The sequence below is a fragment of the Ammospiza nelsoni genome, chromosome 8 (assembly GCF_027579445.1).
Source record: "Ammospiza nelsoni isolate bAmmNel1 chromosome 8, bAmmNel1.pri, whole genome shotgun sequence".
NCBI lineage: Eukaryota > Metazoa > Chordata > Aves > Passeriformes > Passerellidae > Ammospiza > Ammospiza nelsoni.
In genome coordinates, this window is record NC_080640.1 from 7449229 (window position 1) to 7475432 (window position 26204).

At 38.0% G+C, this 26204-nt stretch overlaps 1 protein-coding gene across 3 annotated transcripts in view; it reads right to left on the minus strand.

The window, feature by feature from the left end:
• Nucleotides 1–26204, minus strand: part of ATRNL1 (attractin like 1) — a 428690-nt gene that overhangs the window by 72178 nt on the left and 330308 nt on the right. The window contains exon 28 of one of the 3 annotated variants that reach the window (XM_059476728.1): nucleotides 13180–15065. The exons of the other annotated variants lie outside the window; for them this stretch is intronic. Within the exon in view, the coding sequence (XP_059332711.1) occupies nucleotides 15006–15065 (60 nt within the window). The 3' untranslated portion in view covers nucleotides 13180–15005. Of the gene's footprint in view, nucleotides 1–13179; nucleotides 15066–26204 lie in introns of those variants that run through there. 3 annotated transcript variants of the gene reach the window in all.

A 26204-nucleotide genomic window follows, 5' to 3' on the forward strand; every position in this document is an offset into this window, starting at 1 on the left:
TTCCCAGCACAACCATTCACCCTGAAAGCTGCACTGCTGCAATGATTGACCTTAAAAATAACCCAGAAAAAGAAAAGAAAAAAGCAAATGGAGGTATTTTTTAGAGTACAATACTTCTTCAATTCATTTCCCAGAGTTATTCTTCAAGCAGTTGGGGGGCACCAGTAAAAGTGCAGAGGTAAAAGGTGTAAATGACAGAGCCTGATGCAGAGGACTGAAAATATTGAGAGGCAGTGGTGCTGCTAACCAGTCAAGAACATCAAACTGCTCATTCCTTATCTAGTCTGCATTTCTCCTCACAGGAACTAGTTTCACCAAAACTAACCATTTATGTTATACTAATCAAAACTTGTTACAACCTGCATTTAACCAGGAGACTTTCTTTTTTTCCAGACTTTGAGAGGTCTTTTTTCCCTGACAGCTGGCCTGGTGTTTTATTTCAGAAATACATTAGTTAGTTTAATAAAATATATGGCTTTTCTGGGAAATCTTTCTGCTCCTACGGAGTATGTGATTAACAGGCTGGCGAGTTAAATTTTACGTAAGCAGGATATATATCTCCAACCTCTTAGGCATCTTGTCTCAGCTTTCTCTGGAAGACTAGTTCTGTTGCAGGAAAAATGACCACTACTTCCCTACCAGGGAGAGGCTTTTTCATATATCAGCCCTTTATCCTCCTTGATCTAAAAAACCCCTCAACTTTACCAATGAAGAAAACCAGGAGGCCAAAGTAGCTCCTCTCACAACTTGCTCACAGCAAGGGAAAAGCTCCACGTGCCTCCAGAGCTCCGTGGCATTGCTCAGGTTTCTGCAGTCAGAACCAGGTTCCCAGGTCCTGCTGGTTTGGCAGAGATTGCATAATGCTGACACATTTAGGTAGGGAAATTAATCAGGCACAGCCTCCCATAATAACCTTTAGTTGTGAGTGACACAGGAACTGGAAGGTTTCGTTGGCCTGGGACAAGCTCGAACAGAAAGTGGAGAAATGAAACGAGATCTCTTTCTGAAATCACAAAATGTTCCTCTCAGTAAGTGTGTTATGGAAAAGGAAGTTGTAACAATAAATTAATTCACCTGGATATGATACACAATTACCTGAACCAGCTGCTTGTGTACTTGAGTTACAGGCTTGCTGTGCTAAAACACTAATTAAAAGTAGATTGAGAGAAGATAGCACTGACATTTGCATTTCCTGCAAGGTCACTTCTGAAAATTATTACTGTAATCCAGGTAAGATGCACTGCTTAATGCTTTTTGGTTCACATTTTCTTATTTAATGACAATGCTCAGCCCAGTATTATTTAACTCTTTCCTTCAGACATTATATAATATGCCATCGAAAAATATTACCATAAATTACACTTGTAAGAGGATTAAAACCGAAGTTGTTCTCTCCAAATTAATTTAGGTAAGTACACTAGATAAATAAATCAGCACCCTTCAGCTCTGAGAAAGCACTTCAAGCAATTTGAAGTCATTAAAAATACTTTTAGTTCCAACATTTTGGCTCTTTGAACAGTCTTAATGGTTATATGACAGTATGTTCTACTACTGGCAGTATGGCTTTTATTGCATGCCCTGATCCATTTGATGATCATGGCAGCTTTTTAGAGAACTACAAAGAAAAGCTGGAATAATTAATTATTTTTCAGACAAGACTAATAAAAGTGTTAATCAAAAATACCATAAATGTCAGAAGCTCTCATAAATTCTACATTTTATATATTCCTCCTTCTAAACATTCAAGCAGAAGAAAAATCCTAAAAGGAGGATTAAAAATGGGAGGGTGCAAGCCAAGAAAGAGCACAGTACAGTCCATGTGCCCTTAAGAAAATCTCAGCACTTCATTTAACTGATCTCATTTACTGATTTATGAAGTAGTATTATTCTCCTATGACTCAATTTCTGAGAGCTTATAAACATCTCCTATAGATTAATATGATTATGTTTGATTTCTGGTTAGATTATAAGGTATTCCCATATGACAAGACACAGTCAATTATCCCCCCCTTATGCCACTATTATGAAATATTAGTGGGTTTTCATACACTTCTATCAGAATAAGAAGCACTCCCCAACACATTTTCCAGTGACTTGCACATCACTATCTTGAGACAACAAGAATTTCAAAGTACAATGTGGAAAGTATCTATTCCATTTATAATTACATGCTTCCTATTTTTTTGGTGACATTTATCAAGATTAGATGATATTTGACCCTCTTTCCATCTACTTTTAAATAGGCCTCAAAAGGAAATTCTCACTGGCAATTGAGGAGAATAGAACTACATATAGCATTGTGGATTTGTTAGTAAAAATTCATTTTAGGATTTTATGAGGTTCCAAGAACATTATGCTAAAAAGTAAAATTATAGAGCTGTCAGTTATGTCTGTTGGATGGTGTACTTCAGTTAGTGCAATGCCAGGAAGGTTCAGTAATTTTGTTGAGGGGTTTCCATAGAGCTGTGCAGATGCTTTGTTCTAACTATGGTGCAAATACCTGCTAATTTGCTGCACTTTCTAACTGAAAGCAATGAATTAAAAAAAGAAACAAAGAACCGGTAATGCTTAGACACATAATGAGCAGGCAAAAAGATGGAGCTTTGTAAGAGAAATCAGAGAGGCTTTCAGATGCCTTGATAACAGTGGAGCAGTAGATGGCCATTTCCAGTCACAACATATATTTTCCTTTACCATGCACACAGACACATAAACACCTCTGGCAACAGCTGTAAAAATAAGCTGCCATTGACTTGAGCATGCATTAGTTATTGTTCCTCTCACAGTGCAGTCTCAAGCAAACACTGACTGTATATAAATACATCTCTCTCTATATTGCATCTTACAGCAATTCCACAGAATTGTTCCATAACCTCCATGCCCAGAGGAGAGTTCACTTATTTAAAATGCATGATTCTTGGTGTGCAAAGTGAAATCTATACAAAAAATTCCATGGAGTACTTTTGGAAGCAGCAGTGTGACCCTTTGGAGAGTGCTGCTCTAATACAGGATACACCAAAAGATATACACAGTCCCTCTGTTTGAAAACGGTGGTAGCAGATGCTTCTCTGCAGTTCCCTGTTTTATAAAATAACCAGTGACAGAAATCATCACCATATGCTTGATGTTTCATCAAACATCCAACCTGGCTCATTTTATATATTGTACATTTTTTAAAAATGTGTACATTTCTTCAAAATGTGTACATTTCTTAATTCCTTTCCCCATATATTTCATACCATTAATATTATCAACCACATAAATTTTACTGGCAAATATTGTAAGAACACTGAAAAAATAAAATTGATTTTCTTCCCCGCAAGTCTTTTTCATCAGTATAGGCTTAATTTTTGAACAAGTGACTCTGATATGGGCAATTTTTAGTCTTTAGAAAGAAACACTATACTTACTATTTTTTTAAACATTATTTTGGGAGAATAGGGTGTAAGAATTCAGGGAATAATGCATTCCAATATTGCATTACTTTCTAAAGTAGGAGAAATCTGTACTCATCACCTGATCAGTTGCATCCATACTTTATTAAGGTTTGATGGATTTAGAGCAACCAGATCAATATGTTTGGAGAAATCACTACATGAAGGGGCAATTCCAAACAAAACTTTCTGGATTGAGTTAGTGCAGTCTTCAGCATGATTTTTTCCCAGTATATAAAGAGCTATGACTAACCAGAAAAGCAGTTTGGTTTTGTAGATTGAAGCCTGGGCTGCTGTCAGCTGGGAGATGAAATGCTGTGCTTTAGGTCGGCACAACCCACGTTCCAGGGACTTTTCAACCCAAGCTTCACCTGCTGTATCTGCCACAACAGCAGCTCCAGTGGAATATGATCCTTTGAAGTTGAGATTTATTTCCCTTCATTCTAATTAACCTGATTACTATCTAGCCATACACATCTGTTAACGTGAGACACCAAAAAACCCACACGTTTCCATCGTCATCTGCAGAAAATGCCATGACACTGTCTAAACATAGCGTGCTGCCAGGGATTTGAAATGTCAGAGGAAGAGGGTGAATCAGACTATCTGATTAAAAGAGAGTGACAAGAGTTAGGAAAAGGAGATTACTGAACAGTGCAGGGTTACTGAGTTCTGTTTAGATTATCGGAGAGAACCCAGCAGTTAAGTTTGACTAACAGAGTACAAACAGATAATGGACAAGTTCACACATATTGATTGCAGCATTAGCCCAAAGAACAAACACACACTTGAGCACAGAGATCATTAGCAAGATGCAATATTGACCTAAGTACTTGCTATCAAAATTCAGGTTTCACTTTCAATGAGGTACACAAATTAAGTGGAAATTTTTTTGGGATTCAAACTTGGGGAAGGACCACATAAAAAAGTGTATCATGGTATTTCAAATGATTTGGTATAACCTTTGCCAAAAACCTGGGAGGAAAGAACAGGGGAGGCTTTTATCCCAATTTCAGTGATCTTAGTAGAACCCTAAGGTGGCAGTGGTATCATAAGGCTATTATTAATTCAAATCTCAAGAGGTGCCAGTCAAGAATTAGAAGTAACATGTCATAATCACTTTGGAACTTAAAATACAACTGGAGCAATTTTATATCTGGAAGCAATATGTGACTCTTACAAAGAAAAATAAAAATGGAGGAACAGAGAAACCAAGAGAGAGAATTCACTCTTATTTATTCAATCTGAGTCAGCGTTTCACTCTGAGCAAACTTGCTTTTTTTTTTGTCAGATCTCTACCTAAAGCACAGGGAGAGATCACAGACTGCTGAGTCCAACCTCACATGACTGGATCATCTCAGGAAATCTTGCTGGGAAAATCTCTGCTGTGCCACTTAATTGTTCTGTGACCCTTGTTAAGTAACATCACCTCTGTGCATTTCCATTTCCTTGCCTGCCTCTGATCAGCTACAAAATAAACATGAAATGTCAGGGTAAGGACTCTTCCTACCACACACTTGCACTTGTCCCTTGGGAATTCTGATTTCACATGGAATTGCAATTGTGTAACAATCTAAATTGAGCATAACAGTTCACTGAATTATGCAAAGATCAGATATGAAAGGCCAACAAGAGAAAGAATTAATAAATGTATCTAATTTTTTTAAACCCTATGAGAAGATTTAGATAGTGCCATAAGTAGTACTGAATAAATGTACTTAACTGAAAACCTTATTTATTATTTGTTTCTTATAAGCAGAGATGCCACTTCTAAATGAATGGCTCCTTCCAAGATAATAGAGGAAAAACTAGATTTTTTTTTTTTTATTTTTATCCTAGTGACATTAGTCTCACCAGTATCTGTCCCAGATGGAGGTCTGGTAGCAGATGTCTGCCTGTATGCAGGGATCATTGACCTCTGAAATCTGAGCTCCATATTAAAGACTTTAAGAATGAATTTTTCTTTTAAAGGAGCACATAACCTCTTTTTTTCTGAAAGAGGAAAGAAAATCCCATGACAACACTTTATTTTCTTATAATCCTAAACCTGTATAAGAATTAACTTCCACTCACCTCCCTTTGATAATAAAGTTTTACTGTGATAATAGTTTTACTGTTATTCTACAGAGAGTCCAGGCTAATGAGTGCAAATTTTAACCTGAAAATTTAGGGAAGTTTTATTTAAAATTTCTATTTTCACAAACCCAGATTCCCAGCAAGATCAGAATTACAGTATTCTGTCTCAGACCTCTTGCGATTTAGAAAATCTAAAAGGTCTAACCAGCAACATTTCTAACTTATCATCCCTTGTTTGGTTCATCCTGTCTTTAAATCTGACAGTGATGAGGCTGCTGTGAAGGGGCTGCCATGAGATCATGCAAAATGCACCAGTGAAGCTTAATGTGTGCAATGACAGAGGTACAGGAAATAACTAATTTCTCATTTTCTGCCTCTTCCTCTCTTTCCTGTCAAAATTCTAATTACATTAAAAAAAATGCATTTTACTGACATTGTGTCAAGTAGTCATAACTATTACCCAATATAAGTGTTTGACTCTGGCTCCCAAATAATAATGTTAATGAGATAACACAGAGCAGAGGGAGTGTGGGCTGCCAAGCCTGTGCAGCAAGCTACAGAACACTTCTGATGCAAATTGTTTCCTCCTGGACACAACTGCATTTGATTTGAAGATTTCTTAGTGTATTCATTTTCAGGCTATATCATCCAACATGCTGCTTATATCATCATCACTTTGCACAATCTTGCTTTCTGCCAAAAAGAAGTTTCAAAAATAACATGAAGTCATGGTAGAAATCAGGCCATATTGACAGGCCCCTTTAATGTTCTTTCAGCACTCCTTGCTCCAGATTGCATATTCTCAACCATAATTTCCAACCTTCATCATTCACCTCTCTCCAACAGCAGTACTTACATTAATTGTCTTTGGAAATTATTCTACTGTATTGCACCATCATATCCAACATGCATTTTTCCTCCTTAAAAAAAAAAAAAAAAAAAGTGGGATTTGCCCTTTTAATGTCTTTGGATTAATTGTAGCACCATCCTCTGCTCTTTTACTACAGAAAGGAACTAAAGTAGATCTTACTGGACAAAAGCAATCTCTCATCAGACCCCTCTTTCTAAAACCAGAAAAAAATAATTGTATTGCCTCCCATTCTACTTTAATTATACCCACACCAAATGTCTTCAAGTTAACCAGTTTAAGAAAAAAGGCTTTGTAGTAATTGCACACTCAGCTGGGCTCTTTGTAATTCCGTCTCTAATGGCCCTTGGAAGTCCCTTGACTCCTAGAATTCTGCACAGGCATCAGGGATAAAAGGGATGCAATCCTGTTGGTGAAAATGCAAAACTGAACAGAATCAGTTCCTTGCCATCCTTTTTCAGAGGCTTTATATGTGCAGGGTCAAAAGAACAAACGACAAGTTGCTCACTATTTGCATTCCTTAATGAACAGCTGGAAGCAATTGGGACATTGTAATAATGAAAACAACCTAAACAGAACATAATTTAAAAGAACTTTTTTGCTTGTGTTTTTTAATAGTGGGGTTAACACCAAAGACACAGAAACCATGCCCTTCTATTTTGAAAGTGCTTTTACAGTGACCTTTCCATCCTCAGAGACACATTCTGTATGCCAGGCAACCTAGGCAAGGATCTAAGTTCTCTCTTTTGATTTACAATTAATTTGCCTCATTTTCAGGTAAGATAATATATTTATAACAGGCCTTATGATGTTCTCCTCCCTCTTGCATTTCAACATTCAGTAACCACAGGGATTTTGCAACCACCTTTCCCAGAGATTCTTCTTTCTAACTTTTCATTTCAGAGGCAGGAACTGTACACCTGCAGTTAGGGTAAAAGTCAGCACTAAAAGCAGAAATTACATTTCTTTCTTCTATATGAATAATAAATAGAATAAATACAGGATTAATGTCACAGTGCTTTCCCTACTACTATGTCTGAATTTCCCCAGAGGAAAAATGAATTGTGATCTTTTTCCTTTAACAAAACAAGCCAAATAACACATTCCCCCCCCCCCCCCCCCCCAAAAAAAAAGCCAAAACACAAAAACTCAATCAAAAATATCCAAAAAAATCCCCAAAAACCTAACCCCAAACATCACATAAAAAACACCAAACACCCACCAAAATGAGGATTTTTTTTAATGAGTTAAATCCCAGAGAAGTGGTCACAGCACTGAGCCTGACAGAGTTCAAGAAAATAAAACAAATCTCCTCCCACCAACCCCCATTATAATTTTAAATCTTCCAGTGTTGTGCTTGTTTTTCTTTTGAATAGTGTTCTGTGGAGATAACTGTGGTTTCCCCACACAAATCTTTATAACTGAGTTTTTTTTTTTCCTTTCAGTATAGCCAAATAGAACTGTTCTGTTCCGGAATATACAGGAGGAACCACTCTGGATACTCATCTCTCACTGCTCTCTCTGGAGCTGAAACAAGGTGCTGACTGCAAGGGGCCACTTAGAGAAAGACTTTCATCTCCCCCAGCTCTCCCTGAAGCTGTTTCTGCCCCTGCTCAAAGCACAGGAGACCCCCAGCTCGGGGCAATGCAACAAAAATCAAAGGTGGTGGCTTTGCTAAAGAAGGACAATTCCTCATAAGCTTTTCAGACAGGCAAGTTTTTTATATTTTAGCCTTCCTTGACATATTTCTGACTCCTCTGTTTGGGACTGACATAGCTGCTGAGCACAGGAATCATTCCTGATGTGCCTATCAAGAACCTGACAACAGAAGGAATTAAAACAGGAATTAAAGTTAAATTCTGTAGGACATAACTGAACTGATCAAAAAGGGCACATCCGGTTAGAAATATTCTGCAAGGTACCAAGAAATGAATCAAAATTTTAAATGTAGATATATCTTTTGTTTTACAATAATGTAATAAAAAAAATGAAACTATCCCCTCTCTGATTGAAGTTATTAACAATGATTCTTTATCAGCTTTCATTTTTAGCTAAGATGACCACAGAAAATCTTCGTCATTTTTTTCAGCTGCTCTGGACTGTAAACCAAGACAACTGAACCATTTTAGCAGCAAGGCTGGGTGCTCAGGGAGGAACTCTCAAGTACTATTATCCCTGATAGCATCAAACACTATAGTTTGTGCTGTGTGTAGCAGTTTTGAAATGTGTCACAGAGATGGAGTGATTCATACTTTGTATTTTTCTTGACAATAGATGTTAATATTTTCTGGTATTTAGAGTGTCAGCTTTTTGACAACTTATATTGCATTTTGGGCTTGTTGGCGGTTTTTCATGTGTTATCTGAAAACTAAATTGTGTATGACTTGGTACAAAATGAAGCCAATCACTTGACTACCACTTCTAGCCTCTCTTCTTGTGGATACTTTCACAAAGTAAATATTCTTGTGAGAAGGCAATGAAATCTTGGGGGGTGGGGTGGGGGGATGAAAGAGGAAAATGGGGGAAAAAGGGATCAAAAAAATGTTTGCATTTCAGTCTGAACAATGAATTTTGAAGGTGGTTTTCTTGAGGAGAGAAAGCAAGTCATGGTCATTAAAGTACTTCACATCTTGTTTTCATACTCTCATCTATAAAAATCCTGCTATGCAAGATCTAAGTTAAGACATAAAATAACACAATATCTTCCTCTGGGATCTCACCTCAGAAAATTCAAAAGTAATGCTTAAATTGCTAGAGCAATTCCTGAAAATTGGGTAAAAACTTCCATGGAAAAGTTGGGATAGAATTTATGTGGACATATGCTTCCCCCAAGTTTTCATGTTAACTTCATAGTGCCCTCCAAGGCCCCATGCAAAGCTTCCAGGTAACAGTAAACTAACACTGAACACTTTACAGTGCCTCTGGAAAAAAAAAAAACAACCATTTTCAAGTTTGACTTCTGCTCTTTTAAAAGCTTCACTTTACCCTTCTTGCTAGGAAGGAGCAAGACAAAGTCAGCTGCAAGGCACTGAAGCACATACCTATTTTACCATAGCTAAGAACTTCTCATACAATGTTAAGGGGTTGGAAGGGAGCTTAAAGATTTTTGAAGCATCGTTGAAGAGCAACAGAATACGAAAGTTCATACAAAGGAGAAGTGTCAAAATGTGACATTTCAATAACGAGGAGGGAGCATGGCTTGTTACCAAGCTCAACACACAAAGGAGAAGAATTACAGACCAATTCCAGAACTGCAGCCTGGTCTCACACCCCCTAAAAGAATTTGCCTTCAAAGCTGGCTGTGACATGCCAAGACCATGTGGGACAATAGAACAAAGGGACAACGAGACTGGCAGAGCTGCCGTGTTTGGTCCTGGCGTTAAGAGCCTTTCACAGGTCACATTTTGCCTGCAGAAACTCTCCAGGAGCAAACTGCCTCTCTCAGGCTCTCAAAGCACACCTGCTAATGTGATGAAGGAAAATCTTTCCCTCAATCCCAAAGGAAAATTATCCCCTGCAGATCCTCTTGCTCTTTCCCTCTCTCCCCTTCCTCCCACGTAGCAATAGCACTCATGCAAGTGTAGTGTCTGCTCCCACCAGAAGGAGAAGAATTGGACATTTACCCATAAAAGTTCATCATGTGACCACATTTACAGTAACAGACTTCTACAACAAGAATACACACAGTAAAAGCAGGTTCCAACTTCTCCTTTCCCAGGAAGGAAAAGAGATCTAGTAGGACAAGAGATTATTACAAAAAAAGTTATGACCTGGTGATTTCTCTGATATCTCTTCTCTAACAGCTGATGCTGGAAAAGTGAAGCTGAAGAGATGCAGGGTAAGTAACAGCACTGCTTAAAAAATCAACCCAAAGATATTAATTACATGAGGTCAAAATCATGGGAGAGGGTTAAGGGAAAGGCCTATAACATACTAACTTCATCTCTGAAGCCTAAAAAAGCTTTCTGTTCCAGAAAGACAAAAGATTATGGCAAAACTTTTCCAGTTTCAGTTGTCTCTGCACAGGTCAGACACACAAACACACAAAAGAGAGAAAAAAAGGCAAGATAAGTAAGATCTGGGGGATCAGTGACCACTACATACCTCCAGGAAAGAAAAATAATTATTACCCAGAGCAGAAAAACACCTCTATATCATCTCTGAAATTGTGGAAAACAACTGGAAATTATATTAAGATAACTGTAAAAAACACACTTTGAAAATAGCCTAATTTATGAGCAGGCTTTGTAGAACAGAAAGATTCTCATTAACTATGTCCAGTAAAAAGAACTAAGAAGAATAAGATGCCTCAATGGGAAGGCTGTGATTGCACACAAACAGTCCTAAGACATCTCAGTTTGCAAGAGTGATTCTGTAATTTGGCTAATTTAAAACCATAATTTCCAGAGGGGGTTGTTCTGTCCAGCATTAAGCTCATGCAGGGTCCAGGGCTATAACATGTTTGTAATCCAGGAGTGGTGGAGATGATGCTGTGACTAAATCCTGCAACAGGCATCATGTGATAGCAGAGTTAGTGGGAATTCAGTGAACACATCCAGCTGAAATCCAGGCAATTTAGCCTTTTCTTGGAGCATGGGTGCCATAGCTGTAGGTCTCAGCTGTCACTTCAGAAAAAGCATGGCCCAAGCCTGGGGACCAACTTCCTCCACACCAAATACTGAAGCAAAAGAAAAACTAACAAAAAACCCCAAATAAACCTCCCCTAAAAAAATAGCTCCAGAAACAAAATCTCTTACTCTCTGCTTGCCAGCAGAGCTTGGTGCCCTAATTTCCAGTCTGCCAGGATTTTTCCTCCTGCTGCACTTCTAACCACTGGCAACTACAGTGCCCAGCACCAAGTGAGGGACTGTGTCAAACTCACAACATCGACACTGTCATGATAGCTGTGTCCCTCTCCTGACACTTACAGTTAAACCCTACAGCCTGAAAAGGACCCAGAGCCCCCAAGTTTTTCTGGGTAACTGTTTCAGGCACCAAAGAAGAAATTCCACAGTCACATCACTCTGTGAACACATAGTTCTGACCTGTGAAGACAAAAGCTGTTGCAATTTTTTTTCCAAGTCTTCAGCCTTCATGAAAGCATCTGTTTGCTTCATCAGACATTACTGAGATCACATGAACACAAGGTTACCCTTAAAATTAACTTTACCATTTGTCATACACATCCTCTGATGGCAGCAGCACAAGGTGCAGTTACTTTAGGCTCCATTTTCACAATTTTTTCCAAGTGGCGCCTCTGTAGAAAAAGTCTAATCTTTTATACAATAACTACTACTACTTGTGGCATTATGGCACCCATATCTGACTCATCCTGCATAAAGAAAAGGGCAAATCTCCCTCATTCAATAATTTCTGCAAAAAGCTCAGCTGCTTGCTCTTGAGGCAGCTCCTCTTTTAGAAAGAGATGCAGTTTTGATCAAAGACTTCCACTAATGGAAAATCTATCATATTCCCTGAATGATGCATTCCAATAATAAAATACTTTGGCTTCTGAAAATGTGCATCATCTTTCCTGATCAAATTCTCTGACTTTCAGGCTCAGCCTCAGGATCTTGTTATGTTTTGTCTTCATGATAAATGAATCCCCAATACCAAGCATCTACTCTGTGTGGAGTAGATACGTCACCCCTTGCAGTTGTCTTTGAGAAACAAAGGCAAACAGGAGAAAACAGGAGCAAAAAGAAAGCCTCCATATAAATCTGTTTAAGGTTGGCACAATATTTTTAGACAAAAAATGAGTCTCATCTTGCATCATCTCCTAATCAAGAGTCAAGTACAGAAGTTCAGATTTAAAGTCAAAAGGGAGATTCTTTACGTACCCACTCCTCGCCCCCTGAAAAAACCCAACCAAAAACAAACAAATAAAAAAAGAGAATCTAATATAAGACTTTTTATCATGTCCCTTCTATGTGAAGATAGACCTATCAGAGCTGATTGAAGTAAAGAACTTCTGAGCACATCCACCAAATGGAAAATACAAGGGGAAATCCCCACATGCAAATTATCTAGGAATTCTTTTTCTAATGTTCCTTCAGAATTATATAATGGATTTACAGCACTCTTAATTATGCAGAGTAGTAGTAAATAAGCATGAGAATTTCTATCCGAGTGAGATGAAGCTACACAAGTGACCAAGGAGGAAAACACACAACACCATTTTGCCAACACAACAGTACTACTGATGCTTAAAACAAGGTGAAAAAAGGTGGATATGAGGAATATCTGGAAAATACATGGAAAAGGAAACATCTTGTGGTCTAATTCTGACTGTTATTCACCTTTTGGGAGCAGCCAGCAACACATCTTTAACAGAGTATGGTAACTCCAGCATCAGAGGAACAAAGCACTAAGCTGGACTGAAAGCCACATACCTGACCAGCAAACTTGTCCACTTCACATCTTCAGCAAAGTGTTCACTACAACCACACAGAAAATAACTCTGAAAAATGAGTAAATACTCCCCTGATTGCCCAGAAACAGAGGAAGCCCAGTCTTAGGAAAAGCTGCAGAGGCACACAAAAACATTATTTGACATGGATGAAATTTTCAAAATCAGAAATGCTGCACAATTTTAATGGTGGCCAATGGAGAGGAGAACTTAAACTCACATAGATATTTCAAGTTAATTGATTACTGACTTGGTTTTGGGCATGATCACTGCAAAAACACATTACTTTGGTCAAGCCTGACATATCTCCTGGTATTTTGTTTTCTGTTTGAGAAATACCCTGGTCCTCTTTGCCACACACACACTACTCAGTAGCAAAGCATTGGTAAGGGTTTCTTTTATTTGGTCGGTAAGAAAACAGCATCAGTACATTAATAACCAATGATAAACAATGCAGTTGAACTGTCCAGCACCTAGATATCCCATGTTCTAGCTTTCTTTATGTATACACACATTCCCATAGTCTCAATGCATTTTTACAAGTTGGTAGCAGCTTATGTTAACAATTTGCACACACAAACACACACACACACACGTATCTCAGCAGGAATTATTTTGTATTATTCAGCCAGCAAAGAAAACCTGCAGTAACTGGCATTTCCAGTAGCCATGCACAATTTGTATGAACAGTTAAGGTCAGATTAGAGGGAGAGAGGAAGAGACACAGGGAGACACAAGGAGAAAAGCAAGCAAAGCCACACGTTGAAGACAGGCTGTTGTCTCTCAGTTCTTCAGGTGAAAAGCTAAGGGCTGGTAAGAGGCAGTTGTCCCTATCATCATATGGAAAAGCCTCCATGGCTAAAAACAGCATCTAGAACTGCATTTGTAAAGCTAGACCAGCTGGGAGGTGCCAAAGGAAAAAAAAAAAATAGAATAGCAGAAGAAACACTCTAAGTGGCAGAGCATATTCAGGAGAATTAATATGTCCTTATCTGGGAAGTCTAGGCTCACCTAAGCTACCCTGGAGGAGGATGCACTTTTTGATGAAAGAGTTTCTGTTCAGGTCTGTCCTTTGAGAATTGTGGTTACTACATGAGCTTGGGGTCACATTTAAAACAGAGATACTGTAAATTCTTGCAGATCTACTCAGCAAGCCTAGATGGCACAAAAGGTACTGTGATGTGGGGTTTGATATGACAACAGGAGAAATACAAAATTACCCAGGACAGTGAAAATCACTAAACCTCTCTCCTCTCTCCACATAGACTGATTCAAGGAAAGACAAAGGCAAAGTGAGCCCTTTAACTTTGGTACAGCATTTCTCTATGTGCAGTAATTTTTTTTTTTTTACACATTAGCAGAATTACTTAGGTAACCAACGTGGTTAGGCAACATGTCTTTATACAGACACACTTTGAAGGTCAACCTTAGCAAACACTGTGGTTCAAGTCATTCTAGGAAATTAAACACAACTGGTCTAACAGTGCTGCAATTTATAATAAAGTGAAAATAAGGACACTTCAGGAGGTGAAATAATTAAATGTATAATCAAGTTTCAAGTATTGAATATTTAGTCAGGAAATGTACAAAGATATCCTCCTATTGACTTAACACAGAGGTTCAAGGTAGAAATCTGTTAGAATGCCCAGGCAGCCGTGGCTGACCACATTGTGAATGTCAGCTCATTGACTGAGGTACTGAACTCTTGCCATTTTAAACTTAGGCAAGTCATTAGCCATGAAGAAAAGCTAAGACTATTAGTTAACTGCCTGTTCAGTCACAGGTACAAGCATGGTACAATCTGATCAACCAAGCATAGATATTTTCTGCATTTTAGAGCTACACATGACATACAGAAACCCCAGAGGTGCTAACATCGTTGCAGAAACTATGTAATTAAAATTTACTAATATAACTTGCAAACAAAAAGCAAAAAATCCATAAAAATGTGTGAGAGGCTTTTGGGGAGTCCCAGGAGACAGGTAAGGGGTACAAGCACGTGACATTCCACAGTATTGAGGGAGGTATGCCAGTATCAGCCACTTAACTGCAGCCTGCAAGAATTCAGCTGCAATCTTTGCTTCCCTTCTGTCTTTCATATCTTTGCAAGGCAAAAGGCAAAGACAAAGTCTTTCAGCTGGAGTGCTTTCATCCAAGAACATTCTTCATCCAAGGCCAAAGGTTCACCATATCCTAAAAGGCCTTTGGATCTGCATGTTCAGTCATCTTCATCCAAACGTATTTCTTTGGGAGCATTATTCAGTCCTTGTGGCCGATCCTAAAAGAACACCAATAAAAACTATCTTCATTCCTTCAAATACAATCTTCAATGGCTTTATCTCTAGGACCACTGTATGAGAGCATTGTGTTGAAGGTGAAAAATGGATGCAGAGGTATTTCAATTAAAACCACAGCACATTGAAACATTTTTCTATGGTTTCTGCAGGTTTAGTTTTGGTCAACTCTCTAGCTAAGTGTTCCCAAGGTGAAATAGGCTTTCTGGAAAACCACACGTATAAACACAATATTTTTCCCCTGTGCTGACAGCTGTTTAAAAACACTACCTGTTGCCTTTCCTGGGACAATATTTCTAAGGGGCTAAGAATTGTGATATAAGATCCTATCAGTATATTACACAAGTACAAAGTACTTTGAATAAAGCTCTAGAATATGAGGAAGTTCTGTATCCACTTAAATTGCTTTACTGGAGGTAGGGAGAAGCAAAGTTTTCTCTGGAAGGAAACAAGTCAGTTATTTAATGGGGCACGATAATGCCATAGAACACAAAGCAAAAACCTGCAATTGTAACTTGTGATTGTCTAAAATAAAAGAGGCGCAAGCTAATCTTGGTTTCAATCAAATACCATTCATTCACCTCTCCATTGTTATTCCACATCATCTAGCTCACATTTCCTCAAAATTAATTTCTTTTATATATCTGTATGTTTTCCAATCCTTTCTGTCCTTTAAAAAAAATGTTTTTCCAGAGTCATCTATTCACCTCTTCCTTTCTTCCTTCTGTTGTTTTTCTCTTAAAGTAGCCTGTCCTTGCTACTCTTCTTTTCAATTCCATGAGACCCTATAAGATTTTAGTCTTGGCCTTCCTCTCAGCATCACTCACAACTCTGTTTTGTTCTCCAGAGTGTCTCTGCCCATTTGGGATCTCCTGACCCTTTTTAGCCTAATTCCCCACAGTCACCTCCAGTTCTTTGCTATATTAATTTTATTCTTCACTTCTCTTCCTATCCCTCTTTCACCTAAAGCCATTGTAACTTCAGTTTTATTTCTTCTTTTCTGGATGTTAACAAGCTTCTGCTATTGCACCACCCTGCCAGACTAAGTCACAAACTGTTTCTAGAATAAAGGGTCAATTGTGTCTTGTTCTAACAGTATGAAAAGACCTAACAAGAGGAGAGTCAATCTTCAGCATATTTTTGAAAAATAAACAAAACAAAACACAACAAAACCTTTTCCTTAAAAGCAATGTGTTCAGTTTTATCTATTTTTTTACAAGACTTGAAATAATTAATTTTATTACTGCTATATCTGTAGCTTCTAAAGGACTTCCATTTTAAAAAAAACCTCATTCCAAAGCAAATTACAAGTTTTGATGGTTACAAGAAAAGTATGAAACATGGTTCTGCCTTAGCTAAGCGAATCACAAGTGAGAAAAAGTATATTTCAACCCTAATATTTTAAAGTCCTCAATTTTCAAGGCAGCTGTGTAACCATTAGTGTTCTGACTCACAGGGGCAGACACAAACCTGATCTGAACAGAAGAGCAGACTATGCAAGAGCTTAAAGCTATACCTGATTTTGAACTCTTCTGAGTTAACACTGTTTGGTCAGAATAGTAAAGGAAGGGAAGAAAAAAAAGGAAAGCCAATCTCAAGAGGTGACCACTTGAATGCCATTAAAATGCCACTCATTACACTAAAGATGTGAAAGCAGGCAAGAAGGTCATCTCAGTAACTTCTTGACAATTTTGGGTGGGAATGGCCAGCAGTGACAAGTGTTTGGTACTTTGAAGATTTCAAACCAGCAGGAAATTGAGAAAGCACAAAATTCTGCATCAGTTTGTGATATTTGTTCCTATCAAAAGTAATTTCTTGATCTCAAATTAGAAGCCATTTCCCCTGCAATGAGAAATAGGTCAGATAAAGGATATTTATGATGATTACTTTTTCTTTGGATGGAATGTAATCAATACCCCTCATTATGTTAAAGCAAGATGATGGGGACGACAAATGTGCTGAGGTGAATTTAAAGGCACTGAAGGGCTTAGAAATCAAATCTTTTATAACATTAACTTTTTGGAAGATGTTAACAAGTCATACTAGCTCAAACAGAAGCTTCCTATTGACTCTCTATTCTGCCTTAAAGGCTCAACCAAAACAGATAGCAGATTTTAGTTTTGATAAAACTCAAATGGGATTTGGTTTTTAAAGTTTAATAATTCTATAGTGTTCTTTGTTCTTCAGCTTTTAATGTGTAAACTAGATTTCTGTGTACCAGAGTCAAAAAAAACTTCTAGCTGAAAGGGGATAGTGATATAAGGTTCCATGTACCTTATTGTAATACCAAAAATCATAAGCTTGTTTTAACATCAAAATAAATTTAAAGAGAGAGATTAAAGTAGTCTGTGTTAGCAACAGGCTGAAGGAAGACTGAAGGCAAAATAAGAGAGCATGCTCTTAAATATTTTTTTCACAACAAATTTGAAGCCTATCAGATTTTCAACCTAGTATAACATACAAGGATCCTTTTCTGGATGCTAAGGCCTTCTTAAATTTATTCATAACCAGATCTAAGCTGTTGGTCTCTGTCCTGGCACTGACATGAAATAGTCCTCAGCTTTCCCCAGCCGACTTCTGAAAAACAATAAAATCGAAAGGTGCCAACAACAAGCTTGGTGCTGGGTCAGTGTTCTCCCTGCAGTGTAAAAACAAACTGAAATGCCATGAAGTACTTGGAAGCACTCACAAACAATTTTCTCAGTGTTCCCCCTTCAGCACTGGAGGTGGCTGTGGGTCAAGCCAGTGCTAAGACAAATCTGAGTTTTACAGCTGGTGAAATACTTACACCACACCAGATTTTTAAATTATGTCATAGCAGTGCAGTTATTACTTGCCTGCCACGGGATCTGCTGATGGCAGTTGAAGTTCTTATTCATCAAGGGGCCCAAATAATTGAAGCAATCCATCTGCTCCATGCACTCCCCCTCTGCCTACCCTGTGATTGCTTATTGCCACGTGATTTTTGCCAGTGATGCCATACCTGAGCAATTGGTGGCCTGTTGGATCTCCTGAGAACTGTGCTGTGATGGAGCAGAGGGAACTAAAATATTCCACCTTCTCCAAGCTCTGCCTTTGCAAAAACCTGATGGGATGTGAAATTTGGCAGCCACTGTCATAACTGATCAAGCATTTGCCAGACTCTTGCATATTTCCTGAAGGCTGCTGCTGTTTTTCATCATGAATTCCAGATAATTGAAATAATTGACCTACTCTAAGGCCCTGCTTTGACTCCAGCCTTTTCAGCATTGGGACATTTGCCTATTGTCATGTTTGGTTAAGAGCAGCAGAAGCTTTAATAACTCTTTCACAAGATGTCACAGCACCACAGAGCAATCTTTTTTGCACAGTTTGGGTTACTGAGCTGACAGACACCCTTCTGCTCTTTGCCCTCATCCCATGGCTCAAAAATGCACATGCAAAATCCACCCAAGTGTTAGAAAGGTGTAGGGAGAGGAAATGAAGGAAAGCATGCAAGCAGTTTTGCAAGCAGGCTGATAATGTGAGTCCCCTTACTGCTCCCATGCAATGAGCAATTTAAACACTCCAGTGCTCTGTTGCTTAGATGAACTTCCATTAAGGTTTTTTTCAGTCGTTAAGGAGCCTACAAATGTTTTACAGAGGATCAAATACCCAAACTTACACTTTTCACCACTTATTATGTTGCTAAAGGACAGACTTGCCTGTTGACTGATATACAGATTTTTAGAATAGTCCAATTAACTGTACTAGCCATAAAAAGCTTTGATGTGTTCTTCTGCTGAGGGGTATAGATCTTACTTGCAGTCAGATTATATTGCTCACTTTTATTTGAGAAGAACAAAAGTACCACATTCCCTCACTAGATCACATCCCACGCATGAATTTACTGTATTCATTTCAAGGAGGGATGATCAATTGTGATCATTGCTCTGCTTAGACTCTGAGCAGGTCACAGACTGACTGACAGTGGCTCTGGAAGTCTTTCCAACACTTTCATTAAGATCTAACATTTCTGCAGCTGTACTTTGAGGCACTCTGTATTTTGCCCTGCACAAAATACAGATACAGATACAGTGGTCTTTATTTTTAAAAGACCACTTCTGACACATCATCTACTTCTAACAATGTTCAACTTTTCTAAAGTCTAGGTTTTTCTCTATCTGCAGCCTTTTCTTTTCAGCTCTTTATCTTTAAACAGATACCACTGAAACGAACAAAGAGAAATGCTGTTTTTAAAGGGAAAAAGCTGCCAAATCTTATACACATGTACTGCTAGTAATGATCTCAACAATATTAAAGTTACAATTATCTACCCACCTTAATAAAATTGTGGAGTTGTAAAAAAAATTGGAGTGTAAATGAAACCAGTCCAGTAAGTCAAAATGATGTGCTGTAAATAGCAGTTTACAGGTAAACTATGTGATACAAAGAATATTTTTTTCTTATCGTGCATCAAGCTTTTTCGACTAGGAACTGCTCATTGTTTCTTGAGTAAAAAGGCTTGATGCATATTAGTTTAAAGATAAATCCTGACATCCAGAAGAAATTTAGGTTTCCATCAAAAATGAGAATTGATATATGCAGAGAGGGACAAAAAGTCACGGCAGTTCTGTGGCCCAGAGAGAGGCTGAGACCCTTAGGGTTCCCTTCTAAACTTCAAGCTCTTGTAGCAGCACAACACATTTTTTCCCATTTAGAAATACCTTAATTAAAAGAAGAAGCTCACCTAGTGGTAGTTTCAGATTTCAAATTTAGAGAGAACAGTTTCTCTAGGAAGACTCAATACCCTGCTCCAGCAAGTCTTTGTCAATCATCACTTACTTGAGGTAAAAAGATGACAAAGGACACTGCTGTAGTTATGTGCACAACTGTGGGGTGAGAGAAATCCACCTTTTGATGAAACAGCTTTCTTTTTTGACGTACACTGGTGATGATTGATTGTAGAAAATTCAAAAGGGTGACTTTACAGATAATTGGCCCTGACTAACAAAAGCAAACAACATTGCAGCTTTTTGTCAGCAGTGGGATGCAATTATGCACCATTAATTAAACTGGCATGCCAATGAAAGGTCAGATAACACAACATGAAGAAGAAAGCAGTTCTGTACTTTGTTATTGCTTGAAAATGTTTGTGTTTATATAGCACTCTTGGAGTGGGAGGAAACCATTCTTCATTTAAATAAGGTGAAAATTTGGAGTTAGATTCTAGTCTGGCTTAAATACAAGAACATAAAATAAAATAAAGGTGATGGAACTAAGGAAGGTGTTGCAAACTTTAAGGTAATTCTTTCATCCTGCAGTGGCATGTCTGCTCAGGAATGGGGACATCAGACAGAAGGCAGAACATTTTCACTTAGTAGGGGGTCGGTAACCTTGCAAACACTAATTTAATTCAAAGCAGAAGACCTAACTTCCCTTATGACTGCATATGCTTTTATTAAGATAATCTACTGCTCTCAATGTTGTTTTTATTCCTTGCCTTCTCCCAATCACCAGTCTGATTGCTCTCAGTGCCAACATCTCAGGAAGTAGATTTGCCATTTGTGATGCTATGCATCACAAAACTTGAGTCACAATTAAGAAAAAGAACCAAAAAAACATCTTTGTTAGCAGTAAATAATGTTTTTCCCAAGAGAAGTCACTTTTAGCTGGATTCTTCCCCGTCCAACAAGTCCCTTCCCCCCAGTTGCTTTATTTGCAGAGACTAATTTGGCAGTCAATGATAAATGGCTGCAAGCTTTGTGTCTTTGTAGATGTATTCCAAATAACCCAGTAAATAAAATACACAGTAACTTATGATATCATCTCTGCATGCAATATATATGGCTTTTCCTGGTTCTTTCAATTTTTCTTAATTGATTGGAAATAAATATGCAACCTTGAAGGCCAAAAGCTTCTGAAGTAAAAGGCACACGGTGTTCTAATGTTTATCACTAATGGAGTCAACTGTGTCTCTTTGCCAGGATGAAAGAGACTTACAAAGATATTCCAATACTGCTGCTTCCTGTCCCAGAACAGAATTGAGACTTGGCAACAGGTAAAGATGGGCAAAATTGTGCCAAAGAACAGCTCAGGGACGTGCCTTCACCTTGGCAGGCTGGAGTTGGGTTAGGTGATCTGAGCAACAGCTTTTGATTGCTCAAGTTTCTCAAGGCTAGAAAGTCTGGAGTCTTGGCAGGGATGGCGGTGGTGTTCTTTAAAAACAGCAACAGAAAGCAAAACCAAGCAAAACCCCAACAAAACCCCCGACAGTTTACCCCTATCTATCCATACTCAGATACATTGCCTTCTCTTTCCAAAAAGAACAGCAGTTCTTTCCAAAAAATCAACAGTTAAATATTGAAGTGATTAGATTGTTGACAAAGAACAGAAATGAATCAAAAATATTTTCATTTTCTTCCCAGTTTTTAAGATTTCACAGAGAAATCTTATTTTCAGCACTTCATTTCCCCTGACATAGTAAAAATCCTGCTTCTGTGTCCTTTCCTCATGTTATTTTAACTTTTCACATAATTAGAGAAATTGCTAATGGTCATGCTGAGCACTTAAATCTAACTTATCAATAAGGCAAGTCAAACTTCCACAGCAAGTTAAGTTATGCAGGATTCATATTTCAATGCAGCACTATACCATCATACTTAGTAACTTAAAGGCAAGCATTTAATTGCATGAAAATTTTTGAGAGAAAGTGAGGGAATCAGTGTAATGAGATTGTCTTGGAAAAAAACTAAGTAAAATAAGCATTGATAAAAATACCAAAGAATTGATGTTGAAAGTGAAATTAAGTCAGAATAAGCTAAGTCTCAATTCCTGGAGTTTAACTTGATGCAAAATCTAAGCAGAAGAGGACTTGAAAACTAGGTTAACCTCTCTTTCACTTTGCATTTCTTTCTACGTTGAAGTTGTGGGCTATTTTAAACCTGTGGTTTTGTCTAACTGCACATCTCAAATGGTAAATATCTCTTTCTTTTCAAGTCTCTCCAAGTTGCTGGAGAACACCTTTGATACTATTCACTGAATCCAGCCTTGTGCTTAGGCAGCGAATGCTACTCTCCGGTAATGGTTATCCTGAGTAGCTATAGCACCATTAACTTGTCTCAAATGCCCCATTTTTAGAGATTGTCCTTGTTAGGAGCAATTTTGAAAGAGTATAGAGGAGCTGAAAAGGACTGAGTATTTTAGATTAGGCTATTATAGTAAAATTGAGTATCCCAATCAAGTTCTTCGGTATCTAAACTGATTTATCACATTCTAGCCCTCCTGTGTTAAAAGAGGTCTGAAAAAAGTATGCACCAGAAATTTTGTAGCATTTCATGTTAGGCTTCCTTCATCCCCACAGGTCAGATTCTGATTTAGATTAAATTATCTACTAGAAAAATAAAAAGCCCTCTACCTTAATATTATATTAGCGTATCAAAGAGATGTGTCCAACATCTCTCAGGCTCAATCTAGTAGCCAGTAATTAGGAGACAATGGGAGTGATTTTGAGAGAATCCCTGATTGTTTCCAAGGTAAGGAAGCAACAAAGAAAAAGACGTTTGGGACATTCCTTCCAAGGCAGCTTAACTACCCCAGCACCTCTTGCTGGGATACAAAGCCCAGATTTCCTTCCAGCTTCTCCTCCAGCCAGTCCCACAACAAGCAAGCAGGCATTTGTGTCTGCCTTCCACCTCCCTGGAACCATGACTCATAAGATGAAAATGACCTTACTCCACTGTTGAAATTCTTGTACTGTATTCAGTTATTCAGTGACCAAGTAAAGAGGTACCCACCACACACCATACATCATTAAGATATTTGAAAAAGCTTTCAAAATCAGGACACTCAGTACAAACTGCTGAAGAAAACCAGAGGTAAAAAGAACCATACACAAATGATACTAATGGACCCAGATAAAACATATAGCCCTCCTGATTGCCACCTAGACAAGACTAATATTAGTGTTTTAATCTAGAGCTCTCTCAGAAGCAGAAAGTTCTACTTCTTACCATGAAAGAAAGGCTTTTATTCATATAAAGGTGAGCAAGGCCATTCTCCTAATTTGTAAGAGGAATTCTGTGTTCACATGGGCGAGGTAGGGCTCTGGGCCAGGACTCATGTTTAATAAGACAAGAGTGCATCTAATGGAATTTAAGGGTTTAATATTATGTAATTAACTTATTGTCACCACAGATCAAAATAGTTAATGCAGGTTCTGTGCTGCAATCAGAGGCAGGCAAGCAGGCCCTCGCTCTCCAGGGAAGCCCCTTGGACTCCAAGGAGGCTCCAAGCTGCTCAGTCCTGGCATTCTCTGCACTGTCACTGCAGTCACATCCTACAGCATCTGTCCAGAATCATCTGGCAGTGGGATGGATTTGCTCCTTTGCAACACTGAATTCTAAGAAAGCCTTATTTAAATGTGAGGGAAGATGCAAATAGTTATTAGATAGCCTTAGAAGAACATGATTTGATGGTGCTTTTCATCATAATATTGCTGATGATTACTCCCTCAAGTCAATTCAGAAGAGGCTAGGACTTTTCACACACAGCCAAGCAGCTTTCAAGAGGAAATGCAAGACTAAACATTCTGTTTTGAAATCCTGCATAATGATATGTATTATAGAATAATTTTTTGTTGTGTGTTTTTCAATTTAGCATGCATAATTTTCAGTTTTGCTAGCAATACAGAAGGCTTTAATGCTTACTTAATTAGTCTAAGCTTGGTAATTCAGCCAATGAAAACTAAAGTGTTTAAGTTATATTAATTGTAAACAGTGTTAACAGTTAATTTTCTGAATGATGGAGCAACATAAAAACAAACTTGAGTAACACTAGGATTAATTAATTGATTAGCTAGTTTCTGTTGAGAATTATATTCAATAAGAGTCTGTCAATACAAATTGCTATCAATTGAAACTTTATGAAGTGCCAAGAATAATGGGTTCAGGTGCATACTAGAACTAGTTGTCATGAATGCCAATTTACTGCAGAGAAATGGATTGTTTATCACCTAATTTAATTTCAGACAGCTAACTCACTTGTAATAACTCATTTTAGCATTGAATTTTCAAGAACTTGAGTGTTGTTAGAAGCAGCAGCTTGCTGTAATAAGTTTGCAAATTTAAATTCTTCTGTAAATAATTTAAAGCAGACTGTAACTCAATTTTGCCATTGACTACTTGGAAAATATTTAGCAATTTTATTTACCATTCAGACACCCCTGTTCTTCCCACTGGCAGCATGTTTCATTACAAATGGCTGCCTACTGCTGCAGTATTAGACTTGAGTCTGTACTTTTAATAACACTGGCATGGATGCAGTGTCCTCTGTTGCTTCTGGCTGACTCAGCCAAAACACTCTGTGGAAGTACTTAATACACTTCAGGACATCTGGAGAGTTTGATGTCCAGATGCTGAAGAGGAAAATGCAGAGAAGGCTCACAGCAGACAGAAAATACACAAAAGTCCTCTGGTTTGGGCCATGGGATGGTTTTAGTTCATCCTGTGCTTTCTCCATCCTCCCTCTGAAGTGTTACAGGGTATTTGATGGCAACTGGGAACAAGGAAAGTTAAGCAAAAAGCAGCTTATTTGGAGCCTTTGAAAAATTATGCAAAACATCAATTTCTTAAAGGCTCTGAGGAAGCTGCCAGCTAGAAATAATTTAATACTATGGAAATACTTTCCCCTTCCAGATTTTCAACAGTCACTGAATTTCAGCTGCAATGCCTGAATAAAAACATGCAGTTACATTACAGTGAAATAGTGAGATGGAATAATAATGTAAGAGTTTATGAATCTGCATAAAGCTTTACATCCAGGAACCATGTCAGTCCATGCCTACCACTGTAAATATACATTCCTGAAAATACTATCAGCCTTTTTTTTTCTTTACTTTGCAAACAAGGCATTGAAACAAATCAATGTTCCAGCACACCTGCAACAGGGATCTGACAGAGCCCAGCACCTTGTACTCACAGCTGTCAAACACTACTGAGGGTAAAGGTTCCTCCCAGCTTCATGCACTTACTGCAGGTAGCTCACATCAGGGTGCAGCATGCTTGTTAGTCAAGGGAGATCACATTTCAAAATAACCACTGTATTAACACTCTCCTGTAATCTGAGACTTCAAGGAAGATCAACCACACTTGCAAACAAGCAGCAATAAACTAAAATATTTAGCAATCCCTTTCAACTTTCCTTTAGTAACATAAATTATTTTGATAAAATAAAAAGTCCAACAGCAAAAGCTTTGAAATGCCATCTCAAAAATAGGTCAGACTCTTACTTCCTATCTTCTCCCTTACAGCATGAAAAGCTGTCTGTGCTTTGCCTCATGACTTCTCTCCTTATGGGAGCTTCTATAAATCATTTCTGTTAGCAAAAAGTAATCCATGGACTAAGCCTGTCCTAGAGCTACAGACCGAGCTTCCACTGGGAAGGTGCTGCAGGCTGCACACAGATGTTGACCAACCTAGTTAAAAATTGAACAGCACATAGGCAGCACTACAGTAGCACCACTGTTTATCAGAAATCACTCAAAACATCTTCCTAAGTGAGGAAGTATTTTAGCCCTAGCTTCAAGTCAGACTAATAACATGACACTTTACTTCAACTCAGAGCTCTTCTCTAAGTCTGATATTTCCCTCCCCAAGAACATTAAACGGATTTTCCGGATTCACAGCTACAGTGACACAAATGAGGAGGTAATCAGAGATTTAATTTAGGATCATTACCCAAGCTAACACCTCACAAACCTCTGCTGACATGAATCAAATGGTTATTCCCACCTGTCAGCAAGAGTTTGATAGCTGAAAGGCAGGGGGAAATATGGTATTTGACATTTTCCTTCTAGCAGGAGGCTCAGTTACGAGTTTATAAATTTATTATAAACACATGAGGTCAAAAGAAAATTATCTATATTCAGTAAATCTAGATAATAGCTTAATAAATTTAAAATGTACTCCCCACCCCCTCAGTATGTTGGGAACTTAGAAAAAACTACCTACTGCTTCAGTTTTGAAATTGTTTTGAAGAAATTTTCTGTAAAGAAATATGTTCATACTTCATTAGTTAAACTGCTGCAGCAACTGAATAAAAAAGGTCATATTTCAAAGTTGCAAGGCATTAGCACATGACTGAAAACCTATGAGTGGATCTTGCTT